This window comes from Echinops telfairi, unplaced genomic scaffold (genome assembly GCF_000313985.2).
Source record: "Echinops telfairi isolate 266 unplaced genomic scaffold, ASM31398v2 ScPeMD7_2;HRSCAF=8, whole genome shotgun sequence".
In the NCBI taxonomy this organism is placed as follows: domain Eukaryota; kingdom Metazoa; phylum Chordata; class Mammalia; order Afrosoricida; family Tenrecidae; genus Echinops; species Echinops telfairi.
The window spans coordinates 34,818,856-34,845,023 of NW_022103898.1; the positions used below are offsets into that span (position 1 = coordinate 34,818,856).

At 45.4% G+C, this 26,168-nt stretch overlaps 1 protein-coding gene across 1 annotated transcript; it reads right to left on the minus strand.

Annotated features, from left to right (window-relative positions):
- Positions 1-22,069: 22,069 nt before the first annotated feature.
- On the minus strand, positions 22,070-26,017 carry SOCS2 (suppressor of cytokine signaling 2). The gene is made up of 3 exons (XM_004700394.2): positions 25,756-26,017; positions 25,287-25,641; positions 22,070-23,535 (listed from the first exon to the last, which is right to left on the minus strand). Exons 2-3 carry the CDS (start codon positions 25,423-25,425, stop codon positions 23,078-23,080), a joined length of 597 nt encoding a protein of 198 aa, XP_004700451.1. The 5' UTR covers positions 25,426-25,641; positions 25,756-26,017; the 3' UTR covers positions 22,070-23,077.
- Positions 26,018-26,168: the final 151 nt, after the last annotated feature.

A 26,168-nucleotide genomic window follows, 5' to 3' on the forward strand; every position in this document is an offset into this window, starting at 1 on the left:
GGTGGCTACTCTAGCCGACAGGTGATGAACCATGCATGCACTTTCGAGCAGCATCATTTCCCTGGTTTCTAACTACTGTGCCGTAGTTACATAAAACATGGCCACGGGCGCTACATGAGCAGAGGGTACCCCCACAGAACTAGGTGCAGGGTTCAAGGACCCCTCTGCACCACCTTCGTAACATCCTGTAAATCTAGAACTGTTTACAAATAAAAAGTTTTCTCGTAAAAAGAGATGAGATTTTTTTTTAAGATATTAAAATCAAATAATCTGGGTTCAAATCCCAGCTTGGCCACTTGGTGGAGGGATGGCCTTCTGCTTCAGCCTTATTTGAGCTTCTGTTCCCTCATCTGTACAATAAGGGGCAATGTCATTATCTGCCAGGCATGATATTGCAAAAATTAAACCGAATTAACATATGGGACGTGCTGGGCATAAAACTTGGCCCATAATAACAGTTCAATTAAAAGTCAAGAGGAAAAACAACAACAATAATCTTAATACCTCTGGGGCAAATCCAAATAAGTCTATTTGTTCTAAGGACCCTCCCGAGCATGATTCAGGATTTGGGGCTGGGGCCACCTGGGAAGGTTCTGATTGGGGAGTATTAGGTTGTGGGTAAGTGGAGGAAGGAATGAGGGCAACTGCTATCCCCCTCTATTTGCTAGTGAAATGCATCTGAGAAAACCATATTCCCACCAATAAAGAAAAACAGTATAAAATGAATGACTCCGTTTTTTATTTTATTGGGGGTGTGTGTCAGTGTAGCCCTGTGGATTGTAATAAGGTATTAATCACAACTTAAGTGCCCCCAATTGTGTAGACGCTCTTGGATTCACCAGATACAAAGCCCCAAATGTGATGTGCCCAAAGATGACAGCGGGCTTCAGACTGTGCTTGTTTAAACTTCAGAAGAAACATGATGACGCTTCTTTTCCTCTGGTCCAGAGTAAATCCTGACGTCACCCGTGAGCGAGCAGAACCAGGCTCTATTTTCAACTGGCTGAAGAAGAGCATTCCCGTTCTCGGGGGACACACAGGCCAGAAATGTGAAACCCGGTGTTTTTATCAACAAGGGGCATCAAAGTGGACCGCACACCCCACTCCAAAGCTCTGAAGCCAGAGCGACAGAGCAGGGCAGAAAGAACAGGTCTCTCTGCTGGATTTGGAATGGCAGTGTCTCTTGCATGTCTGCAGAAACACACAAGTCGGGTATAGGAAAGGAGCAGACTGAAAAAGTAATTTTGTTTTAAAAGTAAATGATGAACATCCACTAAAATATGTGAACTATTTCCTATGGGTCATTGTTGTCTTTGAATCTTAAAAAAAAAATGAATGTCAATTGTAAAAAAGACAACGAGCTGAGCACATTTTATTTTTAGTAAGGAGTGTGACTGCAGAGGATAATCATCTTTCACACGCGCCTTCAACTTAGCACCGCCTTCCACAGAAAGGGCCCGCTTCCTTTGGACAAGACCTTTAGCAGGGGGGTAAATCTAGTTTAGCACCCATCCCATGTTTTGCAAAAGTAATGAAGCTGGTGTCATAAAAGAACTTTTGATAAATCCCTATTTTCAAAGTATTGCTGGCCAGAAGAATCGGGACCCTGTGCTTCCGGCTGGATGATTCACTAAGAAATCTAACAACATGTAGTAAAACTTGTTTAAAGCTCTTTATCTGATGATGGAAGTTTGGCTTAATTCTTATTATTTAAAACACAAAGATTTAATGACCTAGCCAGTAAACATTGTCCCTTTGCCCTGGTTGGAAAGCTGATAAACCGCACCAACTCCCTTATATAACATTCTTCTTAGTCATGTAGGTATGTGTATGTTCAGATTGTCAGCTGTCAGAACACTTGAGAACACCCCAGGAAATTCATGTCATATTAACTATTGAAGGAAGGGTCCTGATGGCCAAGGGGTTAAAGGACTGAGCTGCTAACGGAAAGGAGGGTGGTTCTAAGCTATCAGCCTCGCTGAGAGAGAAAGGGGGCAGGGTTTTTCCTAAAACGCAACAAATTTGGAAATCCTGTGGAGCCCTGTTACTCTGTCCCCTAAGGTCTCTATGACTTGGAAATAACTAGACATCCATAGATTTGGCTTTGGTTTTTATTCAGGGGGGGTGGGAAGGAAGAGTGGGGAGGGACCCACACAACCATATCTGAAGAAATAAGACAAGAATAGCAAAAGGAACCAGGACACTTTTGGGGAAAAATCTGGAAAAACTAGATCAACCCCATTACTAAGTTGTTAATTAAAGGCAAATTGTGGGAAAGAATATTTTCTAATGTCTTAATAGACTTTAAAAAATTACAAGAGTTAGGTGGCAGAAACCCTAATAATTCAGAAACATCTTTGTTTCACTTTTAAGCTTTTTGTTACAGAATATGTAAAGAGCTCTAGAAATGAAAGTACCGTGATCTTGAAAAGCAACTTCCAGTCCAAAGTAAGGAAAGCGGATTCAAAGTCAAAGCAAAGGTTCCCATATTGGCCCAATCGGCGTGTCCCCCTTCAATTTAAATATATTATTAACTTGATAATCATCAGAATTCAGATGAGAAAAACGCATGTGTGTGAAAATGCTGAACACACCTGATTTTAGAAACATATTTGCCTTTCCCGGCTTATTCCAAAACAATTCGCTTCCAAATATCTAAAGCAAATAATACCCCAGGTGCTTCCTGTCAATTGTGCCGAGCATTCTATTTAGGGCCAACATGGAACAAGACAGGGCACCTCCTCTCTTCTGGCTCCCTTTTAATGTGTTACTGGAAACACTGGTTTGAAATGAAGAGCTTTGATTAGACAGGCTTTCTACGCCTGATGATTTATTGCCTTTATTTTAAGGCAGGAACCTCTGTGTGAAAATGAACTAGCTCACAAAGCCATAGTGTTCTGATCTGAAATGGGAAGTATGTTTAAGTTTTGTTTATTTTTTTAATTTTTATTTTTCCTGTTCTGCTGGAACTGTGTCTTTATCTAAGAGGAAAGCTTTGGGGTTCAGAGAGCTGGCTTTTGAAAAGACTGTTTTCCAGACAAGCAAGTCATTTGCAAAATAAAATCCTCGTCAATCTTCCATCATTCCAAAAGAGCTGTGCATGATCTACCAGGGGGCACAAGTATGATTCCTACATAGCAATTTAACTGCAACTCAGATCGGAGCACAGATTTTGAAGCTTGTGTACCTTGGTGTCTGATTTCATCTGGGGAATAGGTTTTAACTATTAAAATCTCCATCAAAAAGAAGATAAAGTGTGTCTATAGAGGTGGACCGCTTCCAGCATTTGTAGTCACAAACAGACCAACTTGTCCTTTTGAGGAACGGCATCTAGATAGAGTGGCGGGTCACTGTGTTAACAGCCAGAGGCAGAGAACCACCTTTCAGGCGCCGAAAGTCAACCTTGCTGCCCCTAGAACTTGCCACCCCTTGTAGGTCAAAATGAAATGATGTGGAGGATACGTCGCTGCTATGAAAATAAATACAGAGGGAGGGGAAAGGTGCAGGAGACAGAGGGCAGGGATAGCAGGGAGTTAAAAGAGGAAGGAGGCTTACCAGAAGCTGTGCTTAACATATGCCTTTTGAACAAAGCTAATGGAAGCTAATATCATGACACATTCAGAAGAAAAAAGGACCCTGATTCTACCCGAACGACAAACAGTTGCTTGAACTGGCGCCAAACGCAAGATCTGAAGCCAGGTGCCCTCACAGCCTTGGGTGCTGCCAAGGGTCTCCAGGTGGCCTGAGCAGGCCTCTCGAAGGATCTAAAAGCCCGGGAGAGAGCTGCCACTACTCCAAGTACATGCTTTGGGGGGCAGAGATTTACTCTCCATGGCATTTAATGAGCAAATAAAGAAGCGTAATCGATCGCAATACTATACTGCTTAAAAATAAACAATATTTTAAGGAAGACCTCAATTATGTTTGCAACTTGAAAGAGAATGACATACTTATGCCTTAAAATTAATTGATACAAAATTCTTTGGAATATGATTTAGAGGTGTCTGTGCAAATGTTAAATAATGCTGAAATGCCACTGCTAGGGATTTATTCAAATATATGGTCCCAAAAATATAAAGCCACATAACACAGGGTTTTGTTTTTTTTGGATTTTTACTTCTCTGTTGTTTGCAGGAGCAAAATAAGAATAATAATAAACTGGCAACCACCTAAGTATCCGTTGGTAGGGGACTGAGTCAATAAATAATGTACATTCATAGGAGAGACTACTGTGCAGCTGCTAAAAAAAAGAACGAGGCCAAGCTTTGTTACCATAAAGAGATTTAAAGTAATAGAGATATACGGAGATATTTAAAGTAATAGAGATATACAGAGATATTTAAAGTAATAGAGATATACGGAGGTCCAAAATATTACAGTAAAAAAGGCAAACTGCGTACATAGTACAGTACTATTTGTATGAGAAGCTTTTTGATGACATTTAAATATAGATTTATATTGCATTAGAAAGTTCTGGGAAGATTAAAATAAACACCTTCAAAGAACAGTTAGTTACCTTTGGGAGAGCAGGGGTTGGGATTGCCCATTTCCTATTTCTGCTTCGCGCCTTTCTGGCCGGACGAAGTTTTTAACCATCGCCTTGTATGATTGTTTGCCTCATCGGAAAATGAGTTTACAATGAAAGGTTCTACTAACCTTACAGCAACAAACTAAAGCCAAACCAAAACAAAATGGTTGCTTTTCCGAAGCAGGCTGTGCGAGCCGTCTTCGCCGGCCACGGTCATTGCCCCTGCTCCGTCGCAGGGGCGGCCTCGTTAGGTGCCGAGCAAGGCGGGAAGCGCACCTGCGGACGGGCACCCACCGCCACGCCGCTCGGCGCCTCTCGAGCGCGGACCGGGCCCTCGGAAGCTGCCCGACGCGGTTACATAACGCCCGCGGGCCCGGGACGCCCGCCCGCCGAGGAGCGGCGGCGGCGGCGGCCGGGGCTCGGGCTCCAGCTGCAGACAAAGAACGTCCTGCGGGGCGCACGGAACGGGTCCCTGGCGACAGCCTGGGCGCGCGTCGCGGAAATTCCTGGCCGCCCGGCGGGAACCCGGTGAGAAAATGCCCGAGAAGCAAACTAAAAGTGAGGCTCCTCCGGCCCGGACAGACACGCTTTCTCCCCGCTCGCATCTGGTTCGTGCCCCCTTAACTAGTTCCTAGAAATATCCACGAGGGGCTCGTCTCCTTTCCACAGAGCCTAGCTTTTTGCCTCCTTTATTAACCGTCCAAATGACCCGGTGTTCCATTAACCTGTTGATTAAATAGCAACGCTTTGGGAAAAACTCGAGTTTGAAGGTTGGTACTTTTACATTTTCTCCCACATGTAAACGTTTCCTCTACCCAAAACTATATACGATTACGACTCTCTCTTTTTTTTAATAGTGATTTGCTCCAAGAGTTTTCTGAGATTTAACTGCAGTGCCAACAAATAAAAACGTGTTCTCCAGCCCGTTAATGTTTAGGAAGAGCCAGTAACTTTAAAGAAAAGTTAACTCATCATGCCCCAAACTAAACCAAACCCACTGCCATCATGGTAATTTGTACCAGGTGCAAGGCTCTCAATTCTTCACCAGCAATCGCTGAACTTGCTCTTCAAATATTTATAATATAAATGAAAGGACGATGATTTGCGTGTGTAAATCAGGAAACAGACTTTTCCATCTTCTGCTTCTCCCAGCTTTCCCTCCTCCTCAAAAACCAGCAAGAACAGTAAACAGCAATCAAACCTCAAGGTGAGCTCTAGAGCCCGGCTTTAGTTACTGGACTGAGAAGTGATTAGAAAATAAAGTGGGGTGACAAAATAATAACAATTTATAAATTATCAATGGTTCATGGGCGGGTCGGGGAGGAAAGGGAAAAAAGAGGAGCTGATACCAAGAGCTCAAGTAGAAAGCAAATGTTTTGAGAATGATGATGGCAACAAATGTACAAATGTGCTTGACACAATGGATGGATGGATGGATTGTGGTAAGAGTTGTACGAGCCCCCAATAAAAAGATTTTTTAAAAGTACTACAAACCCAAGCATTAAAAAAATAATAATAATAAGGTGGGGTAAGAGGAATAGTGTCCATTTCTCTAAGTGTGGGGGCTCGCCTAGAGTCTGTCGCTAAAACTGTTTTTCTGTACCCGTAATTTTTAAAACTCCGGATACGTACTTTTTGTCATAAATCTGTACCAACAGTCCAGCACTACGTCGAGTTTTTCCAGTTTTGGCACTAGTAGAAGGTGCTGTTAACAGCACTCAACTCTGAAGTTCCTTTATTTCTTCTGCCACTTGAGAGAAGGGTTCGCCACAAAATTCCAATAACAGTCAGTTCCTACAAATCAACTTGGAAACGTCTGAATGTGTTTTTCCTAGAAAAAGTGCCAGATGTCAATTTTATCTGGCAATCATCAAAATACATCCGACCGCAAAACTATACATTCCTGGACCTCACAAGAAGCCAGCAAGCACTTCCAGCCCAGGGCCGACTACAGCCTACAACACAGCCCAGGGCAAACGGAGCACCTGCTGCCAAGAAGACACCTGGGACACTACAGAGTAAGGGGTGAAAGTTGACATCTACCTTCTCAATGTCTGCCTTAAGGTTACGTGGCATTAGTCAACCTACCACCATACTGAACTTAATGTCCTGAAAACAACCAGGAAGCCCAAGAAAATGGAATTTTTATTTGTAGATTCTATGGTTTTATGAAAAGGCACGTGATAGAAAATACCAGGAGGTTGGTGGGAGGTTGGTGGGAGGGTGGCGGTGGAAAGGGGAAACTGATTACAAGAATCTACATATAACCTCCTCCCTGGGGGGTGGACAACAGAAAAGTGGGTGAAGAGAGACGTCAGACAGTGTAAGACATGACAAAATGATAATTTATAAATTATTAAGGGTTCATGAGGGAGGGGGAGCGGGGAGGGAGGGGGTAAAAATGAGGAGCTGATGCCAAGGGTTTAAGTGGAGAGCAAATGTTTTGAGAATGATGAGGGCAATGAATGTACAAATGTGCTTGACACAATTGATGTATGTGGTACAGAGGAGAACTGTGCTCCACAGAAGTTTTCGAGGCCATGGCCTTTTGGAAGCAAACCGCCAGGCCTTTCTTTCAAGGCGCCTCTCGGAAGATGCGAACCGCTAATTTTTCAGTTAGTAATCCAGCACTCAACCATGTACGCCACTGGGGACTCCTCCGAACTAGACTGTTTTTACTTACTGTCATCAAGTCGATGCCCATACATAGCGACCCCACAGGATAGGGTAGAACTGCCCAGTGAGCTTCTGAGACTGTAACTCTATACAGGAGTAGAAAGCCCCATCTTTCTCCCTTGGAGTAGCTGGTGGTTTTGAACTGCCGATCTTGAAGATCGCAGCCCAACATGTAACCACTATGCCACCAGGGTCCCAAGTATAACATACTGATAATTGATGTAGACCTAATGAGAAGTGGCTCTGGAATTTGTCAGAACACCTACCATGAAAAACATGGGACAAGGGACTTGCCTATACAAATGGGCAGTCTAGCTGGAGAAGCAAATACCATGAGAGGCCAAAAAAAAAAAAGTGTAGGCCTGGCACAGAGAGGAGATTGAAAGGCAGGTGTTTTCTCGATCTTTCCCCACTATTTGAACAACTAAAACCACGTTACATTTCGTACTTGGATAAAAGCGTAATCATGGGAAGAAGGGTTTGAGGCGTGGCAGACCATTGGAAAGGTCCAGCTCTGGCGGCCAGGAGCCAGATGGGGAAGGGGGGTGTCTGGGGGCCTCTCCCTCTGCTTCTTGTCCCACACTCTGTCTGTCAACACGCTCATTCTGTCTGCAGCAGACTTTACAAACCCTCCCACCTCCCCCGCCTCCCCATTACTGCCTTAGGCAGCAGGGCTCTCCTCACCAAACACACCCCTCTGTGGTCGTTTCTGGCCCTGAGCCACCTCTAGCAGTCTGGTAAAGACTATGGTTGCTCTCTCAGAATGTGTTTAAATTATGAAATAAAACAAAGCAAGCTTCTTAAAGAGAGGTTCTATTGGAATACAAATATAAAACCAAAACTGAGATCCGCTAGCAATGATGTGCTTCATTATTGACTCATTAAAAGCCAAGAGGTAGCAGTTGGTCTAAGGAGGGCATTATTTCCATCTAGTGATAACAAGGGCACTTTGAGATGCCGGCAACTGTAATCAATAAAAATGTTTGATTGCTCTAAAGGAATACAGTCAGTGTCCCTGAATTGCTCGCCACCCATCTAGCCGATTCCGACCCATAGCCTGGGGGTTTCTGACAGTGTAACTCCTTAAGGGAGTACAGAAAACTTCATCGTTCTCCCATGGAGCGGCTGGTGGTTTTGCATGACTGGCCTTATGGTTAGTGGCTCAATGTGTAACCACTACACCGTCACATATACAAATTGGTGAATTGGCAAATGTTTTGTTGTATACAGGTCACCACCATAAACTGTTTAAAAAAAAAAGATACTGCTGATGTCTATTCATGACAAACCCATAGGTTCTACTATTTTTACTGTGACCTGTTGCGCCTCGCTTCATATTTGAAGGAAGCACCAGATTTCAGCTAGAGGTTAGTGACAATAAAGATGTCAGTTTCTTTCCTATCCAAGTTCATATTCCCTCCACATTCTATCCGAAGATCCCTTGCGTGGACCAGGCTAAGAATGTATGAACCAGGGCCATGGCCTCTTCAGGCTACCTTCCTTCCACATTGCACCAAATCTGGTACAATAGCTCTGCTGCTCAAGAGCCTTCAATGGCACCCTCACTTCTTGGGCAAAATCCAAACTCTTCAGAAGGGCCAGCAGAGCCCTTCATGTTTGTTCTGTCCTGAGCTCACCAGCTCAGGCCCCCCCCACACCCACCCAAACCCTTCCTCAAACCCCTCCCCGCCCCTGTGGTTTTCTCGTTTGCATTTTCAACCCCACCCACAATGGTAGAACTTCTGGGAACAAGGCATGCTCTCTCACACCTGGTGTCTTCTCTGCCTTGTAACTTCTTCAACCGGCTTGACTGCTTGGAACCAACTCTTCCTTTAAGTTTTAGCTCCCTAGTCACCTCCTCTCTGATGCTTTCGGTGGTTCCCTCAAGCAGAGAGCTTTCCTGTCTGCTTTGATGCTCTTAGTTCAGGCCTCCATTATAGCAATGGCGTCATTGCCCTCGCTGGCTCTTAGGCCTTCCTGCTAGACTGAAATCTCCCCAAAGGTAGAGCTTGTGTCTTTAACTTGTCTCAGGACCTTGTCTAGTGTGCCTGGAACAAGTAAATATTCGATAAATGTGTGTTGATCGATGGAACAAGTGAATGAATGAACAACTGGAAAATCGAAAGGGATGAATTTGAAGAAGTCAAAGGTAATGCTGAAGTTCCTAATCTGGTTTGGTGGAGAAAACGGAAATGGAGGAAAGAGAGGGGCAAATTAAATTATGTTCACTAATCTTTTCAACTAAGTACATTTTGCATATTCTAAACTTTCAAAGATTGTGACCCAGAAAGGCAGTAAAGAATAGCTGTCTATTAAAACACAGTCTCCAGCATCTGATTGCATGCTGGCAGTAAAGAATAGCTGTCTATTAAAACACAGTCTCCAGCATCAAATTGGCTGCAGAAAAAGAAAAGGGCCTGGTGGCACAGTGGTTAAACATTGGGCTGCTAACCATAGCTCAGCAGTTCGAAACCTCCTGCCACTCCATAGGAGAAAGAAGAGGCTTTCTACTCCTGTAATGAGTTATACTCTCAGAACCCACAGGGGCAGTTCTACCCTGTCCTATGGGGTTGCTCAGAGTCGGAATCGACTGGATGGCAGTGAGTTTTGTTGGGAGTGTATGCTTTTTTTGTGTTTGTTTAGTTGGGGGTTTTTTTTCCCCCGTTTGTTTGGTTGGTTGGTTTGGAAGAAAAATAGACCCCAATGAAGAAATAAAGTGCATTCTAAAATAAGTATTGATATCAAGTTGTCTGGGATCTAGGACACAGTTTCTCAAAGAATCAAATTAAAATTAATGACTAGGTACCCAATTTAGCAAATAAAAGCCAATCTAATGTGTAATGTTCCTGAAAGGCTCTATTATTTAATGAAAATTTGGCAGAAAGTAATACTATTGGGTACAAACAGTAAACTGTAGAAGTGAATGAGCACATAATTTGTTTATCTTAACTGTTGACACTGGATGACAGATTTAATTTTAGAACAATGAGGAAGCCCAGTCAGATGTTTGCAGAGACCAGAGGGACTTCTGGTCATTTCAGAAGGTTCTGGGATTAGTGGTTCTCTCTCTAACACTATAATTTCATCTTGAAATTTAAAGACTTTCCTGCTGGCTCAGACAAAGGATAGAAAGATGCACTGTTTTTGCAGTATCTAAAAAAAGTAAGAGTCCGGACGACAAAGGAGAAAGAGGAATGGAATTAAAGAAGCCTTGTGTGTCCTATAAACCTTCTCATAAAACCAAACCAATGTGTTGAGTCTATTCTGACTCACAGAGCCCTGGGAGGGCAGAGTAGAACTGCCCCTCAAGGTTTCCAAGGCTGTAATCTTTATGAAGTAGACTGCCACTCTTTCTCCCACCCGACAAAGTTTACCCAAGGTCAAATTCATCAAGCTTGGCGGAGGTGCGGTGGGGTGGGGTAATGGTAGATGTGGTGGTTATCGCTGTAACTTCCCAAATCATTTCTGTTATTCTCCTTCTAGGCACCTGGAAGGAATGTACGCCCTGGTCCCTTCATGGTTGGTGGCACCATTTTGCAGAGTTCTGGCCAATGAGTTGGGAGGGGAAGTGACAGCACACTAAAATGTACCTGCAGGCCCCTGCGGAGAACACCTTTCCCGGTGGCTGGGCCATCTGGGTCCATCTGAGGAGGTGGCTGCTTCCTCAAGCTGGGTTCCACTGTGACCGAGAAAAGAGCCTCCCTATTGACCTTTGCTATTTTAACCACAGAGAGTGTGGTGTTTAATCTGAAACCTAATCTAGCCTACTGTAACTAACATGGTGTTCACATCATTTATCTGAGAGAAAGCAAAGAAGTGAAAGGTGGATTGTGCTGGAGAGAGTGCTAAAAGAGGGTGGAAGAAAAGAGGAGGGTAGAAATGCAGGTAATGGGGATTCTTTCAAGCTGGGTATAAAGGACTTGGAGAGTTCTTGTATGACTTCTGAAATCAAAATCTTAATAATGCCTTATAATAAATAGAGCGGCGCTACTCACCCAGTTGCCCTTGATAAATCCCAACTCACGGCAACTCTGTGTATCACTGTAGAACTGGGCCTTGGGGCTTGTCAAGGGCCGGGAGTTTGTGGGAATAGATCATCAAGCCTTTTTTCCAACACACCTTAGGGGACTCAAACCACCAACCTTTGGGTTAGCAACTGAACATATGAACCATATTCACTACCCAGAGACTCCTTAATGCTACTACTAAAATAGGAATGGGAGTTTAATGTTCAATGGAAAAATGGAGGATAGGACATTTTTCTCCCAGCTTTTTGAAGCCCCCTTACAGCAAACCCTGAAAGGTGCATGGCCTCACATGGATCTTTGTGATACATGTTGACTGCAGGCCTCAGAGCTTAAAAGCATTTGTAAGTTTACTGAGAAAATTTTAGAAATATATATATATGAACAAAAGCATTTCAGAGTCAGTCTGGCTTCATTTCAAATCTCAGCTCTCCTTCTTACCTTTAGTGAGCTGTGTAATCTCTCTGCTTCAATGCCCTTATCTCTAAAAGAGCGATAAAAAACGGGACCTCCTTCAAAGGTTTGCCATGAGCACCAAATCAGGTCCTATTGGTTAAGTGTCAAGTTCAATAGTTGGCACGGCTAAATGCGCTAGTGTTTTCTATTAGAATCCAAACCAGCTGCCATCGTGGCAGTTCTGACTCGTTGAGACCGGTGGGTGTCACAGTAGAACTATGCTCCATAGAATGGCAATGGCTGGTTTTCCTGAAATTGAGCAGCCAGGATCTTCTTCCGAGGTACCCCTGGGTACACTTGTCCCTTCCGCCTTTCGGTTAGCAGCGAACTGCGTGAAGGATTTCCAGTTTTGTCTAGTTCCCCGAATGCCCAAGGGTGGTCTGTCTTTGAACAGCCATTCTTTGAAAACAAAACACGTCGTGGCCTAACCCACAGAGCCACCGGCAGAGTAAGAGCAACCTCAAGGAAGAACTTTTCTGGGTTCAATGATACGCCTCTGCCTGCAGTGTCTGTCCTCTAACCTTCCATATTTGTTAGCCCACTGTAGAATTCTCCCCGCCCCCAAAAAAAAACCCCAAACCGATTGTCATCCGGTCAATGCTGACTCCTAGAGGGCCTCCAGGAGAGGGAGGACCTGGCCCCGGAGTTTCTGAGATTGTAACTCAGAGACCGAAATGAGAGTAGAAAGGCCCAACGTTCTCCCAAGAAGAGACTCGTGGTTTCAAACCACTGACTTTGGTTTAACTGTTGGCAGCCCAATTCCTAGCTGCTATGTCGCTAGGGCTCCACCACTTTAGAACGGATACAGATATGTAAGCTGGAAAATCCAAATAATGTAAGATGGATAGACTGGGATAAAATCATTTATGCGCCAAGATTCTTTTAATCCTAAGAAAATCCAAAAAAAAATCCTAAGAATAAAAAAAAATCAAAAAAGTTCATTTAAGATTTATTTTGGTTTTCTTTTGGGCTGTTTGGTATGAATTGACCGGCAGGGAACAAGCTATCAAGCCCGTAGGGGCCCCTGTGCATTAGAAAGTCAATCTGAATGAGGATAATCGCTGTGAACGAGGAAAACGGTGCAGCTTTCGGAAAGCCAGCCTATGATGCTCTCCAAAGAGCAGAGCCAAGTTCTTTCATCATGAAAATGATTCCAACGGATTAGCGCAGTAAGGGCAATAAGGGCGGACACACCTCAGACTCCGCTTCTCAGTCACAACCAAGGACTGAAACCTCCATCCAGACTCTGGTTCTTGAGTAGCCCTCCAAGAGCCCCAGCCAGAGGAAGACACAAAAGTCTTCTAACCAGATTAGCCACTGAGTCAAAAGACTCTAGCAATGAATTCATCAGGGTTAGAAGGAAGTTATTATTGTTCCACAGTGCGTGAGGATGAACTGTGGCATGCAAGGAAAAAAACTGCACTGGACTTCGAGTAGGGCTGCGAATCACAAGGTTAGCAGTTTAGAACCACCAGGCACTTGTGGGAGAAAGACAAGACTTTCTACTCCCATCGAGTTGCAGTCTTGGAAAGCCACGGGGGCAGTTCTATCCTGTCCTATAAGCTCGCTGAGTAGGAAGAGACTCAATGGCAGTGCCCTGGTGGCGTAGTGGTTATACACTGGGCGGCTAACTACAAGGTCAGTAGTTCAAGAAAACAGACACTCGTGGGGCATGTATTGCATGCCACAATACATTCTCACTTACTTTGGAAAAATGATAACTTCCTTTTAATCCTGGATGATATAAAATAGTCAAGTTCAGCTGCTCCTTTGCTTTAAAAGCTTTCATTGACTGCCCAGGGCCTTCAGAAGAAAGTCTGCCTCCTTTAGCCAGGTTTACACTTGGCCCCAAACGACCCCTCAAGCTGCACTCCCCATATGCCTCAACTTCTACCTTCCTCTTTACCCTTTGACCCAAAGAACTTCCTCACTGCAAAGGCCTGAAGACTCCTTCCTGCCCTTGAATCCTCGGATACAAGGTCATGTCTGTTCTCCATGGACTCTTCTGTGATCCCTCTAGCCCATTTGGTGCTTCCCCCATGGTAAGTTGTCCACGATGCGACTATTATCACACTCACCACTGCTCTTTACAATTACTCTATATGGTGATTCCCAGAGATGCAGAACTGAGCTTCAGAGTCCAACAAAAACAGGTTTAAGTCGCAAGTTCGCCATTTATGGAGCAGGATATTGTACTTCCCCACGCCTCAGCTGTACTACGGCAAAAATGGGAGTGGTACATAGCTCAACCATTTGTCATGGCACTTCACGGGAAGGCTGTGCGGAGCATGCAGCACAAATTGTTTAGTAAATGTCAGGTTTTACGAACCTCCTTAATGCAGAAGCATTTTTTTAGCTTTTTTTTGTTGTTGTTGTATCCCCGGAGAATAACGCAGTGGATGGTCAAATAGGGTCCAAAAAGGAGAAGAGAAGCTGATGAGAAGGAATAAAGGAAAGGAAATCGTGAAAGGAGTAAATCAAGAGATCCTACTCTGTGAGCGCGACAAGAGCCATTGTAAACAGTGGTCACGGGACTTTGAGAATCCCAGTAATCCCTGAGCATGGCTGTGCCGCTGCTGCTGAGCAAAGAGGAAAGGGCGGGAGGAGAGACTGGCTGAACATTCCTCAAGAGAAGGCATGTCGCTCAGATTAGGACTGGCATACTACTTCCAAAAAAAAATCTTTCCTCAAACTGCTCACGTCAGCTGCTTGTTCTTGGAAGAAAGATGTGCCGGCTGCGTCTGTAAGGTGGACACTCTTGGGAACCCTCTGGAGCGGCTCTACAGAGTCCCAAATGGTCACTGTGAGTCACAGTCTCCTGGCCAGCAGTGGCTTTTTACTCTGCTCTAAGCACTGGGCTTGGTATAAAGCAGTGGTTCTCAACCTTCCTCATGCCGTGACCCTTTAATACAGTTCCCTGTGTTGTGGTAACCCCCAACCATAAAATTATTTTTGTTCTCACTTCATCACTGTAATTTTGCTACTGTTACGAATCAGGTGACCCCTGTGAAAGAGTTGTTTGAACCCCAAAGGTTGAGAACCACTGGTATAAAGGAAGACACAAATACAATTAAATGGATCTTACTCTGATGAGGCCTCCGTTATCAAGGAGGGGGGATTCTGTAGAATCAGAATGGATTCAGTTGCAATGTCTGCCATTTGTTCTTTTTGTCCGACTAGCTAGAACAGCAGTTCTCAACCTGTGGGTCGCGACCCCTTTTGGGGTTCAAACGACCCTTTCACAGGGGTCATAACAGTAGAAAAATTACAGTTATAAAGTAGCAATGAAAATAATTTTATGGCAGGGAATCCAGGGCGGATGATCCCTTTAGGACCAGTGGTGAGAGTGGCGATACCAGAAGGGTGGAGGGAGGGTGGAGTGGAAAGGGGGAACCGATTACCAGGATCCACATATAACCTCCTCCCTGGGGGACGGACAACAGAAAAGTGGGTGAAGTGAGACATCAAATAGGGCAAGTTATGACAAAACGATAATTTATAAATTATCTAGGGTTCATGAGGGAGGGGGGAGCGGGGAGGGAGGGGAAAAATGAGGAGCTGATGCCAAGGGCTTAAGTGGAGAGCAAATGTTTTGAGAATGATGAGGGCAATGAATGTACAAATGTGCTTTACGCAATTGCTGTATGTATGGATTGTGATAAGAGTTGCATGAGCCCCTAATACAATGATTAAAAAAGAAAATAATTTTATGGTTGGGGGTCACAACATGAGGAACTGCATTAAAGGGTCACGGCATTAGGAAGTTTGCGAACCAAAGATCTAGAAGGAAGGGGTGGACAGTGGTGGCTAAGTTTTCTTCCAGGAAGCTGGGGTCTAATCCAGTGCACCTCATGGACTGAGTGCCGGCCTATCTGTGCATGGAAACTTGTGTGTTGCAATGCTGCTGCTGAACAGGATTCAGAGGAGCTGCCTAGACTAGGATGGAACGAAGAAAGGACTGGCAATCTACTTCTGAAGGTCAGCCAGTTGAATCCCTGACAGTCATTACAGACCAGTACTCGCCAGACCAGGGGGAGGGGGAGGACCAGGCAGTATTTGCTTCCACTGTGCATGGAGTCACCATAACTTGAGGAGTTGGCTTGTCAGCAGCTAATACCTGTCCCTAGATTAGGGATCTGCGGAACTATCCTGGGATAGTGATGAGACCTTTATAGCACCGGCAGTTTCCGTCGTGTGAACACTTCCACCATGGCTAATTTCAAGCCACCAATGATGTATCCACACTTAGTATTTGACAACTGGTTCTCAGGTGTCCCCTAAACACTGTCGGTGCTCTATCATCCTTATTCATCTTAGTCCTGTTACCTTTTTAGTCCCTTGGCATAGAATGGGCCTTATTAACTTTTTGTGTCCTTACTGCCCACTTTTTGTATCCTGACTGCCCAATGCACGAGGATATTACGATGAGAGAAACAGCTGATTTTTCTGACAGTGGTTCTAGAACAAGAGATCACATTGAGAGAAAGTTGAAATTGTGTGTTTCTGGGTTTGAATGATCCCCATTCTCTCTGTCCCTCATGACTACAGATAACCAAGAGTAGATACCATCGTCAAACACGCAGAATGCAAACATGTTTTCTTGCCAAATATAATATTGAAGATGACCATCTGGAAATGGAAATGAAAAGACAGAAACTTTGCTGGGCCAAGGTCATCAAGATGGCAGAGAGGATGCTGACATGGGAAACCAAATTTCTCTGAGTAGAAATAACGTGGGAAATACTTATCTGAATACTAAAGGTCACAGAAACATCCCGGCCCCAAATCAAAATGGGAGAAAGCAGATCAAACTAATGGAAGAGAAAAAAATATCTAACAAAAAAAAAATCTGTTTAAAATTTTAATGACGTTCTATGATGGCCTAACTAGCAAACAAGAAGTATGTCTCTGGCTCTGTCTGTCTTTATCTCTCCCCTCCTAGCAAAGAATATACTGGGTGCAAAGGATAAACATGTTCAGCTGCTAAATGAAAGACTGGAAGTTCAAGTTCACCCAGAGGCACCTCAGGAGAACGGCTTGGCCTACTTCCAAGAAAATGAGCCATTGAAAACGCTTCTCCTCCAACACACACAAGGCGGCCTTAAGTCAACTGGTATGTGGGATCCAGCCCACATCTGGATGGGCCCTCAGGGACGGTTGTGTAATTGAAGGGAAGAAATAAAGAGGCAGACAAAAGTTTAAGGGTGTTCACCTCCTCCATGGTATCAGGAACCAGGTGAGAGAGAATGTATTCCTGCATCAGCTTATGGTATATACTACATAGTCGCTGGGCTTGCAAGCCCTCTTAATTAAAGATAACTACATACATAACAAATGGTCAGTACCTTAACCCTAGAGGTCCCTGAGTTAATTGGGGAACTAACACCAGTGCTGGGGGCAGGTAAGGGGGAGTGACTGTCCCCTGAGCAGGGAGAGCAATAGCAACAGGTCTGCTCCTATAGATAAAGCTCCCAGCCAGATAGCAATCAGCCGTGTGCTTGTAAGAGGTAACTTTAAGGCAGCACTATTATGGGAGGACATTGTGGGGATTCATCTTAATTATGAGAATGTGATTGGGATTCATCTCTAACTCACAAGTGTGAATCCCTCCCTCCACCCAGAACCCTGGCCTCCCACACTTCTTAAATATAAGAATAAAGAATCTGTCCACATACACTCTCTTCCCAGTCCTTAGTTGTTTCCCTAAGTTTCCTCTTCTACCAAGAAGAGGTCAGCTATCAATGCCTCCGCCCCTGACAAGGATTCAGCCTGGATCTCACAGGGGGAAGACACCTCCTCTTTACAGGATGGGTGCCTGCTCTCCAGAGCCAGTCAGAGTTCCTGTCTGGGAAGCGTGTCGTTTCGGTGAGAGCTGTCCATAAAAGCAGATCTCTTTTATGGCTCAGTAAACATTGATTGAACTAAAGTGAGCCCGATTCTTGGTGACAACGCGGGGCTGCTTCCTGACTCTGCTTCCTTCCTTTCTTTCTAGGGACTCAGGGCTCCAGGAGTCCCGGTGTTCACCGCTCCTCTCACCACAGCTGGTACTTTACTTCAGTCATAAAGTTCAGTAACCTCAGCTCAAGCCACATGGAGGAACACTTGGGGAAAATAATAGCACGTGAAGATGAGAATACAAGAAAAAGTATGTCTCTGTTGGATCACAAGGGAATTACTTTTATTTACACAGAGATGGGCAGGAGAAGTGCAAGACTGGTTTGCGTTTCCATCGTTCTGTGGAACCTGAAGAGTGAAAAGGGAGCTGCCGATACTTGAGAAAAAAAGAAATGACAAGAAAAGCTGTGCTTTGAGGTCACTTGTTTCCAAACCTAGCGTGAATCCAAGAGAGAGGCCAAGAGGCAGATTTTAATCTCGAGGTATTCTCCATCACTGTTACCCACCTCGAGGAGACTATAATCACCCTCTTTCGGTGTGGTAGAACACAGCCCACTGGCCTGTGTCTGCTGAGCTGGAAGACAAAAGGGGTGAGACAAAGGGGCAGACAAGAAGGCAGGAATCAAGGACACCATTATACCCAGGAACGGGCGAAAGAAAGAACGAGCGAGCGAGAACAGGAGGGAAGGCAGTCCCCCAGGCACCAAAGGCTTGTGTGAGTCAGAGCTGGCAGAGGCAGCCATGAGATCACAAAACAGCATGCTTGGGAGCCTGGAGATTGGTTTAAAACAGCACACAGAAGTCGAAGCTCTGAGGCGGTGAAGTGAATGCAGAACTCTACCACAGATCCAGACAGGATGAAGCCCTGCAGAAGCTGAATCTTGGGAGTGGGAACGAAGAAACCAAGAACTTTGCCTTTGCCAAAGACCTGCTGCCTCATGTAACAGGTAGAAAAATATTGAAGTAACTATACAGTCTTGCCCATGTAACGACAGGGAAGAAGGGTGCTGCTTTAATACATAGGAACTGGGAGATCAAAATGTCTGGGTTCAAATACTGACTCTGGCATTACACTGCTGCGTCTTCCCCACCTCCCAACTCCCTTCTTCCTTCTCCTCCCCTCTCCTAACTTCTGTGGGTTTGAAATTCTCCAGAAGTAGACTATGCCATCTGGACAGGGGTTTCAAGCCTGAATATCCTAAAATGAGGAGAGGAGAATATAGACCACTCAGTAGATAAAAAGATTTTGAAATGGAGGACAGCACTTTTTCTGTTCCAGAATCGCAGGGTCCAGCACTGCCATCGGCGCAGCCTCTGCCCAGTTGTCAGCAAGAAGCCAGAGCTGCACTGGCCTGTAAGGAGTGGACTTCATTCCGGACTAATGGCTTTTTCCAGCAGCCCCCACCTGCCCTGCCTAAACCCACAGCTCATAAGGGCTCGGCCTTCGTCTCAGGACATTCCATCCCTAGGATGATTTGATGACGTCTCTGTCTCCTAGCCTCCTACCAGGGTACAATTTTCTCAAGGCCGAGAAGTCCTTCCCAAGAAAATAAACACTCTCCAACAACCGTCTCGTTCTGTTACCTGCTTGGATTATATAATAACTGTGAGGCCCAGGCTCTCTTCCTGATCCACCAACAGAAACTCGCAGCCATCATACCGAACTTCCTTTTTTCCACTGTCCAAAGCCCTCGTGACTCCCAAGTCCCTAAAAGACAGCCGGCAGTGCCCACCATGACAGTTGAAATAAAAAGAAAAAAAATTTTTTTAACTTTGCTGCTTCATCTGTGCTCAGGACAGAAACTCAGCTCAAAATCTGTGAAGTTCTTAAGAATGTTCCTTTTCTGTAGACTGTATTCTTCAACAACAAGAAAATATCCTTCCTAATGCCCCAAACTGCTCTTAGAGGGAGAGAACATTTAGTAGATTTCCTGGCTTTGTTGAGGATAAACTAGGCTAGGGGTCCTCAAACTTTTTAAACAGGGGCCCAGTTCACTGTCCCTCAGACCCGTTGGAGGGCCAGCCTATAGTTTTTTTTAAAAAACTATGAACAAATTCCTACGCATACTGCACATACCTTATTTTGAAGTAAAAAACAAACGGGGCAAAAACACCCGGCGGGCCAGATAAATGTCCTTGGCGGGCCGCATGTGGCCCGTGGGCCGTAGTTTGAGGACGCCTGAACTAGACCCATGTACATCTTTTGAATAAAAGAGCCATCAATAAATGGGAACTAGCATCATTTAGCAGCTATCAAGTAGTTATCAAGTTAAACATTAACCTCCTCCACACACACACACACACACACACACACACACACACACACATTTCGGTGAGCTCCCCATTCTGGAGAATTCTGGAAAGAATCACTGGGCCAAACAGACAAATTCTGCAGAGCACAACACTAAGTAAGGTACCAGTTCGAAAAAACCAAACACACGGCTGCCTGCCCTGGTGTGTTTCTGAGGCTGAAATGCTTTACTGTAACTTTTTACAGGAATAAAAGGCCTCGTAATTCTCCTGAGGAGTGGCTAGCGGTTTCAAACTGCTGGCTTTGCAGTTAACAGTCCAACTCGTAGCCCACTACACTACCAGGGCTATGAAAGCAATAGCAGGTAAGAAAGGCTGGGGGGCTGCCATTATAGTTCCCTCGAAGCTTTCATCTGGATCAGTGTAGAAATGCCATCCACTCTGGAACTCCTCTTCAGGAATAAGAAGGGCGCGGATATTCCTGGAATGCCTCCCCACTTACAAATCAAAAGGCATTCCTCTTATCATCAGGACACTTTGTGCATTTGCTCGTTGGGAAGATTAAATGAGATAATGCATGTAAAGTGCTGAGCAAGACCCTGGCACACACAATAAATGTAATGAATAAATGATGGTAGCAATTGTACTTAAAAAAAAATTTTTTAAAGGACTGTCTCCCGTTGTTTATTGACTTCCTTGGCATCAGGAAGATTGAGCGGCAAGGCCATAAATAGCTGCGTGACACACTCCAGAGATGTCTGCTCTTCTCTGGCCATCTCATAATGAGCCATTTGTTAGCTCCAGCAGGGCAGAAAGACAGGCCTGGGGTCCGCCAGCCAGGGGAAGGGGAAAGCCCTGAAAGCCCTCAGGGCAGGTCTCCTCTGCATACGCAGGGCCACCATGAGTCAGACACCACAATGACAACAGAGCAGTAATGCAACACATTTCCTAATATCTGGGGATAACACCCCACCCGTCCCTCCCACTCTCAGTGACCCAGACATTGAAGTGCTTGGAACTACTAAGAGAAATTCGAAAGACCCGAAAGTAATCCCACAAAGACGCGTGGTAGGACTCTGGGGAAGCTTTGGCAGGAAAAGTGAAACCATCCCACACTGGACACACGTTGTCAGGGGAGAAATAGGGTAAACAAAGCACAGAATCCTAATGAAAAGCTATCATCTTAAAATAGAACCCCAAACCAAACAGATTCCGACACATCGTTACCCTGTGTAGAGTTTCTGAGACTGAAACTCTTTAGGGGAACACACAGCCTCATCCTTCTCCCAGGAAGTGGGTGTTGGGTTTGAACCACTAACCTTGCAGGTAGCAGTCCAATGCCTACTCCACCACCAAGGCAGACGACGGAGATCTCCACCTCTTCTTTCAATAGTACGTGACACCTCACAATCCTTTGTTTCCCTCTAGTGTAGACACACAGTTGTTTTCTTGCAGGCACAAAACCATTTTTCATAGGCATCAAAATGAGAAGGCTTTGCTGTAATTTATAAACTGCTCTACTTCTGTCAGGACACATAGAGGATGTATAACAAGTTCACCCTTGGCACATAACTATGCAGAAAATAAACGAAGGCAAAATGAATAATGTCTCAAATGCACTGCCCTAGTCGAATCTGACGCAGTCACCTGACAGGGCAGAAAGTAGAACTGCTGCTCAGGGTTTCTGAGACTGTAAATCTCTACGGGCAGAGTCAGCTTCTTCTTGCCCCTACAGAGCAGCTGGTGGGCTTGAACTCGCAACCTTTCAGTTAGCAGCCCAAATCCTAACACCTGGAGACAGCAGGGATCCTTGAATAATACCTGGGCTCCAGAAAAGATGGTACATATGCAACAGTTATGAAATAGTATAAAGGGGGAAAATGGCCATAAAACTTTTCATTTTTATCTTGTGGGTAGGGCTGTCATGTCATGTCATCATTTTTGTAGTTTCTAAATCATGTTTTTGGAAACACAAAGGGCATTAGTGTTCTGCCTCCTCAGCTTTATAAAAGGTCAGGCCTCCCGACAATTCCTGGTGCTTCTAAACTCTGCTTTCAGAAATACAAAGTACAGGTATAACCCATAACTTTCCACCCAGGCAAATCATGTTCCACCCCTTGCTGAATGGCTGACTCATCTCACGTGGCCTGAGTCTTCATGGCTATTTTCTCTTGCTACGACAGTGCATATGCTCTACAACTCAAAGTAAGAAGGGCAACTTGGAAAAGACAGGCTTGCTTTTTTTTTTTTCCAATTTATTTAATACATTCTAATCAAATAGTAACAGCAGTAAATAAAACACTTGGAAAAATAGGCAGGTATCCCCCTGTATCTGGAAGAAAATTATGTCAAAGTATTCTACATGGTAGAAGGGAGATAACTGTTGATGTCCATGGCTAGACAATTTGCGGACAAGTTGGAAAGTTCTAAAGCCATTTCCAAAAAAATCAATGGCAACAAGTTGGAACACAGCTACATCAGGGGTAAAATGTCTATTCTACATTGGTGTTATTAAGAGGGTGGGGTTGCACCTGTATAGCGACATTCTTGTCTTTAGCCTTAAAGGAAAAGAGGAAGTCTTTTCCGTTTGCACCAGTTTGAAATAGTTCTGAAATAAGGCTACCTTTAAATGGATTACTACAGTACTCATTCACATAAGAGAGTTCATACATGTAGTAAAAAAGACAAATACAGGATTTCGTGGTCAACTTTTTTTTTGGTTGATTTGGTTAATTGCATAAATAATGGATAAATACTCACAAGCACAATCTGTTTCCTAAAACTCTTGGGTGCATCAGAATGCATGAACTATGAAATGACTGATCACCAGGCAGATGAGATTAAAGTTCACCTGGGTCTGCCAGGTTCCTCCCACTTCCACAGCCTCCTATGAAGAGCTATTCATCTACAGCCACTGGCACGAGGCCCTAACACCTAGTGGAAAGGAACCACAGAGAGGCAAGGTATTCTTATAAAGTGTTCAGGTGGGCCATTTTACCATTAATTGGAAAGGATCAACTGCTCTTGCTCAGCCTTAGGGAGGGAAGCATCACTCAGGTAGAGGGAGAGGGGAGAGCTCTTTAAATACCTAGCTACCTCTTCACACACTTAAATTAGATCGACTCCAGGTGTTCTTAGAAAGCATTCCATGTAGTTATCCAGAACAGTTGCTCAAGTTTTGGTTCTCTTTCACATAGCTGCATTCGGAGATACTCTAGATGAGGCATGTTTAGAACAAGAGAAACATTTATACCTGGAATTTATACTCTTCCAAGTACTCTTTTAGTCTTGTTGGTAAAGGCAGTCCCCAGATGGCACCGGTACATTTGTTAATGGTGAGTCTACAGAGATGCTGCAGAGATGGTGCTGACGTGTAGAGTGGTTTGGTCAGATAGAGGTGAACAGTGCCGTTCCGGGGAGCTTCTGGGCCAGTTCCCTTATCCTTGCACATCTGAACATAGTAGTCGATCAGATGAACCACACTCTCAAACTGTTTCAGCTTGGACTTGACACATATGATTGAGTCCAATCTGAATTTCCCATCTTGGTATTCGATTCGCAGATTAGTTGGCCCAGCTGATGTTTTAACAGATATTGTCAGTAGGTAGTCTGAATGCGAACTATCTCTAATCAAGAAAGTTCCTTCTGGCGCCTCTTTTAATTTCTCTTTGGCTTCATTAACAGTCATACCTCCCCAGTACCATCCTGGGGTTTTGTTCAAAAAGAAAGGGGGGGAAAAAGTGGAAAATAATTATTATCAGAATAGGGAAAGTACCTGGCAATCATTATTCTAATTCCTAAAATAAAAACACGAAAAAGATTATGAGTGAAAGTTTACCAGCGGCTGCCCATAAGTATGAAGGGACTTAAAAAAAAAAGTTCTAGGGAAAATTCCATTATCTTTCCATTCCATTTTCCCACCCACTGATTGACGTAGCCAGACTTGGGGTAGAAATGTAATGTCATTTTGAATCCATTTTACTTTGTGGACACAAATGAGTCTGTTTTCTTTTCCAAGAAACGCTTTAAGCTCACTTGTTTCTCCTACCAAAACACAAGCATATTTGCAATAGGACACACTGGCGAGCAAACGTGATGTTATTCAGTGAAATCAAAGATTTAAAGTAGAGTTGAAATAAAGCAGCAGTTAGAAATAAAAGCCAGGTCCTTAGGCAGGGGGGAAAATAGTGGAAACCTTAGCTCCAATAGTTCCAGTAAATAAAATCAGAAGCAACTTTTAGGGTGGTTTGTGTTCCCTGCCCCACCCCACCCCAGAGAACCTGCCCTGGCAGCTTTCCTTTGTTCAGAGCCCTGGGAACCCTGCTATCTACCAGTTTAAAAAGTAAGCCCTTGTATGATCACTTCCGTCTGCTGCTTTTGATTACAACTGCCTTTCAATCAGAGAGAAATAAGAGAAGCCCAATTGGTGATTAGTACTTCAAGTTTACAATCTGAACTAAACTCTTTTGGACTTTGCCTTAATTCAAATCCAATCACAACCATGGGTTGCCCCAGCATTCTCTATCTGATCTGCCACCAACAATTCCCCAGGTCTATTCTGTTTTCATAAATGACTTAGTCGGTCTGTATCTAAGAAGCGTAAACAATGTGTCCTACATAGCGCCCCACCCCACCCCCCCAAAAAAAAAGAGAAAATCTGCTGAGGGAAAAATTAAAAAAAAAAAACCAGGAACCTCAAACAAGGAGGGAGGGGCAGGGGAGTTAGTTTCTTTCTCCGTAGTGCTATTTAAACTTCAACTTTGCGTCGAACATAAGCTTTTAGGACCCAGATTTTGAAAGCCTATGTAATTTGCCAGAATTTTTTAAAAGAGTATGAAAAAAGTGTTTCCCTCATTTAGATGTTAAAAGCAGCCACAGTGAGCGCGCTGCACTTGAAACAGTCAATACGCTGGACCGGCCTGTCCCTGGAGGCTGCGGATGGGCTCCCCTGCGCTGGCTCCTCCGAACCGCCGCAGCTACCGCCAGGCAGTCGGTCTGGCCTCGGCCGCGGAGATCCCGGACACGGCGGCGGCTCCGCCACCCAGCCCCATGCGGCTGCAAGTGCCGGGTGTGCGGCGGGCACTGTCTGCCCCTGCAGCCCCGGGGAAAGAGAGGGGCTGGGCGCTTTCCCGCCAGTGTTCAAACCCCGAAGCAGCCACGGACAAACAGCCCAGGTCCAGCGTCCTCGCAGGCTATGTCCAAGGGGCCCTTCTCGGGCTCTGCCCTTCCCTACGCTACCGAGTCCCTAGAGAATCACTTTCCTTTCGCGCTCCCCAGGTCCCCTGCGCTGGAGAGGGGACGGGAAGCGAGGGAACGATGTCAGCCCACTTAGCTCCCACCTCAACCCCGCATGCCAGCTGAGTTCCCCGCCAGGGCAGCAGCCAGCCCCGTCTTTGGGGAGGTGGCCCCTCCAGCCCCATCCACGTGCGAGGCGTCGCGGCCAGTCCCTTCCCTACCTGTTTGACTGAGCTCCCGCAGGGCCTTCGTCAGACGCTCCGCCTCCGGAGCCGGCTCCTCGCCCGACCCCACGGTACCCCACTGGCTCCGCGTCCCCTCGGCACCATTCCCGGAGGGTTCGAGGCACCGCAGGGTCATGAGGTCACCGGAACAAAGACAGGTGTCGGCCTGAGCTGGAGTCAGAGAGGGGCGCGAGTCCTTCCTTGAAGCCAGCGGGAACCCCAAAAAGAGTCCCTGCGGGATGTCCGAAATGGAAGCAGAGGGGGAGGGGACACAAAGCTTCCTGATCTTCCTCCCCAGGGCTGAGCGGGCAGATAGGAAAGTCGCCCGCAGGCACGGTCACCCACAGTTCACCTGTAAAGAGAAAGTGGAAGGTTGGGGTCAGTCCAAACGAGACCCCTGAGGCTGGGTGCTGGTGGAGGGAGTGATGGTGATGGTGATGATGGACGATCCCACAGATTCTTGTACCTCTCTCTCTGTTCCTGCACCATCTCACCCCCAAAATCATCCAGTTGCCGCGAGGGCCCAGCCCTGGAGGAAGGGTGCGGAGGGACCTTGGGTACAAGGTTTGGGGCGCCGAGGGAAGGGAGAGAACGAATGAGGGTGGAGAATGGGGTGTCTTCCTCTCGGCGGCTGCAAAAGAGTCACCTGCAGGTCTGATGGGAACAGACTCCTGTCAAGGACTCGGAGGAAGGAAAAGAATTCAAAGGACAGTCGAGGTCCCCAAATTGGCACCTTCACCCCACGTCCTGCGCGTAGTACCCGGCAGCCAAGTCGGCACAAGCTTTGCTTCCCCCCTCCCCGCCCCCGCCCCCGCGCCCCTTCCCACTAAAGTGCCGCGGGCTCCCCGGGGCCCGAATCCCGGCCGCAGCACGGCGATC

Excerpts from the sequence above, each read along its gene's own strand:
- SOCS2 (XM_004700394.2), bottom strand. The coding sequence starts at position 25,425 with ATGACCCTGCGGTGCCTCGAACCCTCCGGGAATGGTGCCGAGGGGACG. Across the intron at positions 23,536-25,286 it reads GCGGGAGCTCAGTCAAACAG|GATGGTACTGGGGAGGTATG; the intron begins GTAGGGAAGGGA and ends ACAAAACCCCAG.